An 8,442-nucleotide genomic window follows, 5' to 3' on the forward strand; every position below is an offset into this window, starting at 1 on the left:
TTCATATTTTTATTTCGATTATATTTTTCTTCACTATTGTTAACTCTACTTTCTCTGCTTTTCTGCCCACGACGCGCGACGTATACTCAGCTGATCGACTAGTCGGCCATTGCTGTCACGAATGTGCGCGCAAAAAAGGACAGACAGTCACCGATGTTTCGCCTCTCTCACAGTTCTGCCAAACCCACCTTCTTCTACAGAAAAGTATAGGGTATGCTCAGTATAGTATATATGTCTATGGGCCAACACGTTTTCGGCGCTTTCGGCGACACCGATTTTTCGCACTGGGAATGGGTGCTATCTGCACCCATTTTGAGAGGGGAACTACGAAGCTATATCCACTTTTAGGTCTCGACGGTAAAACCTGCATCTGGTGGCTGTCCGTGCTACATCCACTTTCAGGTTTATGTCCGTGCAACAACCATAATAGCCTACTTGACAAGCACGGTCTCGCGCATTTTATGCATTTGTAACATGAATTAACATGTTAACATGCACAAAAAAAATAAGAATTGAGATTGTATATGATTAATATCATGAAGATTATATAGGATTTATATCGATACATAAATATATGATAATAAGATAATATTTTGTGTGTTTAATTTAAAACCAAAATTATTCTTCCAAAATATTTCAGCGTTACGTTAGTATTTATTTATACTCCGGCAGGCGAAAGTAGCGTGACGCACGCACGCACGCACGCACGCACGCACGCACGCATGCACGCACGCACGCACGCACGCACGCACGCACGCACGCACGCATATATATATATATATATATGCGTATATATTATATATAAATAATATATATATGTATGTGTATATAAAACACATAAACATATATATTTTGAAGCGATTATTAAGGGGGGATAAATTATAATTATAATATGACACGAGGGTACGCTCCAGCTGACATCTTATGTAGCGACGGGCCTGAGCGATCCGCGATCGTCGCCTCGGCCGCTGAGCGCGCAGCGGTGGAAGGGGAACGGTGGGTATCATCGCTTGAAATCCGGCCGAAAAGGGCACTTTGTCTCCAGCTCTGCTTTACTTGTATCTTTTATCGCATCATTGCTAATAACAAAAGGTACATCTTTGCAATTTGTAGCATGATCACATGAAAGCCTATTGTTTATCCCTAATGGGACCTATAGCCTATGATGTATGCAATTGTTTCAATTGTAATTGCGATCTACGAAATTGAAAGTTATATACTTTTTTTTGTATTATGAAAAAATAATATGTACTAGAAAGAAACATCATTTTTTAATATGTTATAAATTGTACAACACATTATTGATGCAATATTGAGGTACAAGCGAAGAAGAAGATGAAGGAAATATATTTCGTATTTTATTTAACTAATATTTTTTGGGATATTTAAGGAAAACTGTATAACATTCAATATTTAACTCACAATATCTCGCTAACTATTTGTCGGAAGAAGAAGTGGTATCACACTTTTCCGTACTTTCCATTTCCGTAGTCTGAAATAGGAGTTTTTATTTAAAAAAATCAGTTTGGCCTCAAAATGACCTTGACCTTTTACCTCAAAGTCAAAGTCAAGGTCACCGCTAAGTATCCCCCTGCTTATCCTATAACTTTTGTCTGACGCATTTTTCGCTATCGCCCCTATCTGAGGAGATATTCCCATGGACGGATTAAAATGGCCCACCCTGTATAAATAAATGTTTCAGTTATATTTTTTATATTTTATATATACTTTATAATAATTATTTTAATACAATATATTTAAGTATTGTAATAAATGAAATAGGAAGATTTAAATGTAATACTTTTAAATACTTTAAAATACATATCTGCCCAACTGTAATATATATATGTACGTTTCTTCGTAAATAAAAATTAAATATGTTCCTCTCTATTTCTATTTTAATTCAATATGTTATAAAAATTATTTGTTACACATAAGGATACCTTTGTATGTGACAAATATTAATAACATTTTTAATTAAAATATAAATAAGCAGAAAATCTAATATTTTTATACGTACATATATTGCATTATACAAATATAATATATACTTACAAAGAACATCCGTGAAGTGTTCCGATTTCGACGAAACATGGCATGTTTGTAGAGTAACCAATAATAAGAGACTCATATTATTTTATTGACAATAGCTCAAGCTTAAGGGATGAAATTGCCCTTCATAATTCCATCCTCTTTATATGCTATCTCGATAATTATTGCAAATATGAAAAAACTTTTTAAACAAAATTTTACGGCATGAAAAGTTATAAAACTTTGAGGGGCAGTTTCACCCCTTAAACCTGAGCCATTGTTGATAAAAAAATATGGGTTTCTTATTTTTGGCTACTCTACAAATATGCAAAGTTTCGTCAAAATCGGAAACACACTTCGCGCATGTTCTTTGTTTGTTATATTACATGACATATAAAAATATGTAATATATACGTTTATGTTACATTACATTATATGAGAAAATACGTAACATGTATGTCTATGTTCCGTTACAGTAATATATTATTTGTAATATACTTGATATATAAATGATACATTCAAAGTTGCTAACATAAAGCCGTACCAAAATGTTACATTTACTTACACAAGTAATATTACATGTAATATTCATGAAATTCGTGTAATGTAACATTTGCGTATATGTTATATACTGTGGTTTGCTGGGAATAAATATGTTAATGACTACGTTTCAAATTGCGAGTATAACACAGACACCTATAACACCGTTGGAAATTGAAGTCCATAATGAAATTCGGGACATGCTACAAAATTTTCAGAACATATGTTTGGCATCATTATTGGAATATAATTACGTGCTTGATTTTGCTAATTCATTAGAACCATATGAAATACAAATTATAGAATATATTACAGAAAGAGAAGATGATCACAGTTTTGAAGCTAAAGAATACATTGTTGATGAGGAAGGTGGGAGGATCGACTTTAATTATAAGAGAAAAGCTGTGGAGTTTTGGAAAAGCAAAATGAAGGCTCGTTGAGCTTTAACTAGCGTACGGAGCAAGTTTCATAAGGTTAAAAATTTACAGCAGTTACGCAGATAGGAAGAGAAGTATAGAAAGAGGTGGATCAAATATAGATAAATTAGAATTTATTACGGGATATGTATTGCAAAAGTTTGAAAAAGCTTGTGATAGAAAATTTATTGTTCATAATATGAATTTAAGATTTTGGACCTTGGAAGCGAAGGACCAAGTGGATTTATTCGAATTCAAGACAAGTAAACGATAAAAAGAGAGTATATAAGTAGTTAAACAAGGGGATTCTAACCCACTTTTTAAAATGAATTTTCAAAAGCCTGGCCTTTTTAATGAAATATTTTCAAACCTGACCTTTTCAATGAAATATTTTCAAATCTGACATTTTAATGAAATATTTTCAAATCTGACTTTTTTAATTAAATATTTCCAAACCTGACCTTTCTAATGAAATATTTTCAAACCTGACTTTATTAATGAAATATTTTAATTAATACTCCCCCTTCTTTATTGATACCGCCATTTATTGATATCACCCTCTTCATTGATATTCCTCCTATTGATACTCCCTCTTTATTGATACCCTCCCTGCTCCCCAGAATTGTTTGATTCTATGGGCAAGATGTCGGGCAGCCGTACATATGATGAAGTAAGCGAAACTGATTCAGGCGGTATTGATGGTGACGGTAAGGACAAAATAGCATTTAGGGAAACAAAAATAAACATCAACAGGGAAATACTCACCACATCGCAAAGCGATACAAAGTTTAAAACAAGGGGTATAAATTGTGATTTCATTCCTAAAAGCAGAATCATGGAGTGTCGCAAATCGTCCAAATCAAAGTGGAGCGTTGAGCAAGAACCTGACGTGCAGTATTCCATCACGGAATTGGAAGAATTGACGAGAGAAGCACAAAAAGAACAGAAGCAGGCATTACAAGAGGAAAGAGAATTAAAGAGAATCATGCAGGAAAACTTGTTTAAAATCAAGCAAGAAACGGCACAGGTAAAAACCAAAAATGAACAACTAAAAAGGTTGATCGAACAGTCATCAGGGTGGAGAGTGAGCGAAAAATCGAGCAAGAAGCAACAACCGTGGAAAATGGAAACATTTATAAAACAAGAAAGCAAACCATCGACGAGCGATGTGAAAAAGCATAAGAAAAGTGAGGATTATGACAGCAAAACAGAACAAATAAGAGGACGTAAAAGAAGCGGCGAGTTATATGTCGATTTACGTACGATCCCTAGACCCAGAAATAAAGGAGGTCAATATAGAAATTGGACGCAAAAGGATTTGGACAAATATAGGCAGTCTAAGAGAAAGAGGATAAACGTGGTGAATTCTTCCGATGAGGAAACAAGACAGGAAGAAATAACAAGTATCAAATCAATGGAAGATACACCGACAACAGCAAAAATAAGCGAGGAATCATCAAAGAGACTGCGAATTAAAGGAATAAAGAGGAAACAATTCCTACCCAAGGAGACGAGCACACCAATAGTGCAGTATCCAGAAACAGAGCCAGGAGAACAACACCCAGAACCGGAAAGCAGCACCCGAGCAGATTCAGATGAGTACGTTCCCGTAATTTTACTCACGGACGTATCAGGATCGACGAATATAAAGAAAAGGGAGTCACAAATGACAAGAGACGACAGCGAAGTGACTAGAGAAACGATTGAGATGAAAAACAACGGTGAGTCTACAAATATAAAATCAAGCGACTCTACTATCTCAATCGGATTACAAAAAGACAATCAGCCGAGAAGCGTTGAAACGACGGTGACATTGTCAGAAGAAACCGAAGATTCGGAAAAGCACGTCGAACCGGAGACGACCGCTCTTAAAAAGACGGAAACGAGCGGGGGCCAGGTGCAGCCGACACGGTTGCAGGAGGAGGAGCGAGTTACTAATCCGGCGAGCGACGACAAGGAGGAAGGCGTCAAGGAGTAAGGGACGCAAGTGAACCAGAAGAAGAGTTTGTTTTATTTCATTCAAAGAGTTTATTTCAAACAATGGGATAAATATCTAGTTCTGTTATGTTGACAATAAATGATTATCGAGAGAGAGAAAAAGCTCGATAATATTATATTACAAAAGTTATTCTATTACAAGCATTACGAGTATTATGTTTGAGTTTGTTTGAGTAATAATATATACAGGTTTTATAGATTGACTCAGAGAGTATTTTTTACATATATATAATTATCATTTTCCACGGTCGCCATCAATTCGCCTTAGTCAGCTGAATGAAAGACAAGGTTAAAAGAAATCCCAACCTAGGGTGGGAAGCGTAGCTATGGGTGGGTTACAGAAAACTAAACTAACCTAACCAAACGAAAATTATTCATATTAGGTAATAACCGAATAGGTTGTCACACTAATACAACCTAACCATAACATCAGGGACGAGATAGGTCCTAGCGGTCACAAGCTTACATGCATTTTGCGGGGGCTAGAATACTAGTAAAAGCGGTTAAAAAACTTACCTTGAAGAAACTTACTTTAGAGAACCTGAAAAGGTAGATCCTAACCTGGTGAGTCCAACCTTGGAGATCCTAACGCTGGTGAGTCCATCCTTGAAGATCCCAACCATGGTGAGTCCATCCGTGGTGATCCTAACCTGAAACAAAAAGAAAAAGAGATATTAGTACACAATTATCATAAAGAAGTACATACTTACCAGTAATATCGAAACGGGTGGATATTAGAAAGAAAACACTAGCATAGAGTGTCACCACGATAGGAAGAGAGGATATAGGTAAAAGGTGATTTATTGTTACACCATCACAGAGTTTCTCAGAGTGGTGTATATTACCATGCTAGTATAGCTTGTTTGACGATGAGCTACAATGAATAGGTAGCCATATGCGAAGAATAACCGAGCGCCTTGAGACACCTATTAAGGGTATACATAGTAAGGCGAAAGTCCGTGTTAAAGTCTAGAATTAAGTCTAGAAATTAAGGAAATTATTTTGCGTATTTTTTATACATATGTTTATTACACATATCGGACAAACAACTCACCTAAGTAAGAGGAGCCTTCTATGGTCGAATATGGCAAACTAAGATTCACGTAGTTTGGTGAATAACTAGAAATTGTTTTGTTGAGAGCCGAATAAGTATTAACAAAGGCACAATGGAAAGTTTGCACTAAAGGCGAGTTGTTTGGTTCTAAGAAAAAGGTAAATACGCAGTTTCTCGGAAAGAGCCGTTACGCCCGGGGCATTGACCGAAACCCGATCCGGTTACCAACTCGTAAACAAGTCCGAAGTGGGGGTAGTCGCGGACAAAGAACGGTGGGCGAGCGGAGAGCGAGGAAGGGAGGCTGTCGGAGGACAGGGGGTCGAGTAGAGAAAAGACTCGAGAGATTCTGTTCCTACCGTCTGACGAGAGCAGACGTGCCGTCGCGACGCTCCGTAAGGAACAAAGTGTTCGTGTTACGAGAATAGAGGTCAGATCCCGGCGTACTTATACCACCGTCGTCATTAATAATCGGTATTGCGCGATTGATTAAGATTGTTCGAACGTTTAACAGTGAATTAGATTCTCTAACATCGAGGATAGACGCGTTGCGGAATTTAGCATCGCGATTAAGATACGCAATCGGTTTCGATACATTCTTCGGTTATTCGCGATACGGTATTCGAGTTAACATCATATCTCTGCCTGATATATTCAGTTACCTTTACCGGATAAAGGTCTTATTACACGTCACTCTATCCAGGCGCGATTCGATTAAGGGTCACGTTCGCCAGCTCAAGCAAGAGCTGTGCAATCGGGTTTTGTGCGTGCCTGCTGACGGGTCTCTGATTACCCGTTGATTCGGATATAAGGCAACTCATAGAACGGAACGAAGCTAGAAGGGCTGAATCTCCGACAGCCCGAGACCAAATAGGAGTGGACTGGGTCCGAGAAATTGTATTGCGGCCAAAGGGTGTTTTACCCGGAGGTGTTGAACGCGGAGGTATCCGTAAGTGTCTAATATTGTATTAATAATTGTTATAAGCCGCGAAAGCGCGAGCGTAGTTAATAACGCGTAGAAGTTATTTTATATCCATTGGATTAATTCTTTTGTAAAACTGATACACAGATATATATATATATATGTATATATATATATAGATAAAAATAAATATATGAAATTTTATTTCAAAATTGATTCAAATTGTTTAACGGACGCATCGTTCAGAGACGCGAACCGAACTTCGGACGAAGTAAAAAGATAAAACTTTTACCATAACGTGGATACCACGTATCGTGAAGCGTTCGCCATACCAGGTCGTGGGATACATGGTACTGAGTCCGACCTGGCGACGCTGTTAAAATGTTTCAGGGTGTGGCTAGTGAATAACACAAGTTCAATAAGAATATTCGAGGAATCGAAGGAGTCCACCCATCATTGAAACAAAAATAGAAGACCATAGTGGGCCACGAGTGGTGGTGACACATATGGCACCAAAGAGTAAAAAATTGATCATTCGGATCAAAGTAGTTCATGTCATTGAATAAGATTGATAAAATAGACCATTTAGGTCGGTTGAGTAAAATCTCACCTAAACAAGTAATTTGAAGATCTGCCATAATTCCCCATAGCTGGTAGGCAGCAATTAGGTTTCCCTATTTGCCTTTTCAAAGATAGGGTGGCGACCGATACGTGACAGGCTGAAGACCGGCCATACCGAGATCCGTCGGATGGCTATTACTCACCTATTTTGGTGAAGATTGTATATGGTCAGGTTCAGCAGGGTGAGTGGTGAGGCAAAGCTGGAGGTGGAGAAGAAGCTAAGAGTCAGGATTCATAAAGAACCGAAGAGCCGGGTCAGGGTACTGAGACATTCTATAAAGAGGGTCAGGTTCTCTTCGGAGACCAATTATTTTTTTTATATTACCCGATAAGCGGTCACAAGTTTACATGCATTTTGCGGGGGCTAGAATACTAGTAAAAGCGGTTAAAAAACTTACCTTGATAAAACTTACCTTGAAGAAACTTACCTTAGAGAACCTGAAGAGGTAGATCCTAACCTGGTGAGTCCAACCTTGGAGATCCTAACGCTGGTGAGTCCATCCTTGAAGATCCCAACCATGGTGAGTCCATCCTTGGTGATCCTAACCTGAAACAAAAAGAAAAAGAGATATTAGTACACAATTATCATAAAGAAGTACATACTTACCAGTAATATCGAGACGGGTGGATATTAGAAAGAAAACACTAGTATAGAGTGTCACCACGATAGGAAGAGAGGATATAGGTAAAAGGTGATTTATTGTTACACCATCACAGAGTTTCTCAGAGTGGTGTATACTACCATACTAGTATAGCTTGTTTGACGATGAGCTACAATGAATAGGTAGCCATACGCGAATAATAACCGAGCGCCTTGAGACACCTGTTAAGGGTATACATAGTAAGGCGAAAGTCCGTGTTAA

At 37.5% G+C, this 8,442-nt stretch overlaps 1 protein-coding gene across 1 annotated transcript; it reads left to right on the forward strand.

Moving 5' to 3' along the window:
- The first annotated feature begins 3,630 nt into the window (after positions 1–3,630).
- Positions 3,631–4,965, forward strand: LOC112589811 (golgin subfamily A member 6-like protein 6). Its single transcript, XM_025304459.1, has one exon. The coding sequence runs from the start codon at positions 3,631–3,633 to the stop codon at positions 4,963–4,965; it is 1,335 nt and encodes a 444-aa protein (XP_025160244.1).
- Positions 4,966–8,442: the final 3,477 nt, after the last annotated feature.

This window comes from Harpegnathos saltator, unplaced genomic scaffold (assembly GCF_003227715.2).
Source record: "Harpegnathos saltator strain DR-91 unplaced genomic scaffold, Hsal_v8.6 scaffold61, whole genome shotgun sequence".
Taxonomy (NCBI): Eukaryota; Metazoa; Arthropoda; class Insecta; order Hymenoptera; family Formicidae; genus Harpegnathos; species Harpegnathos saltator.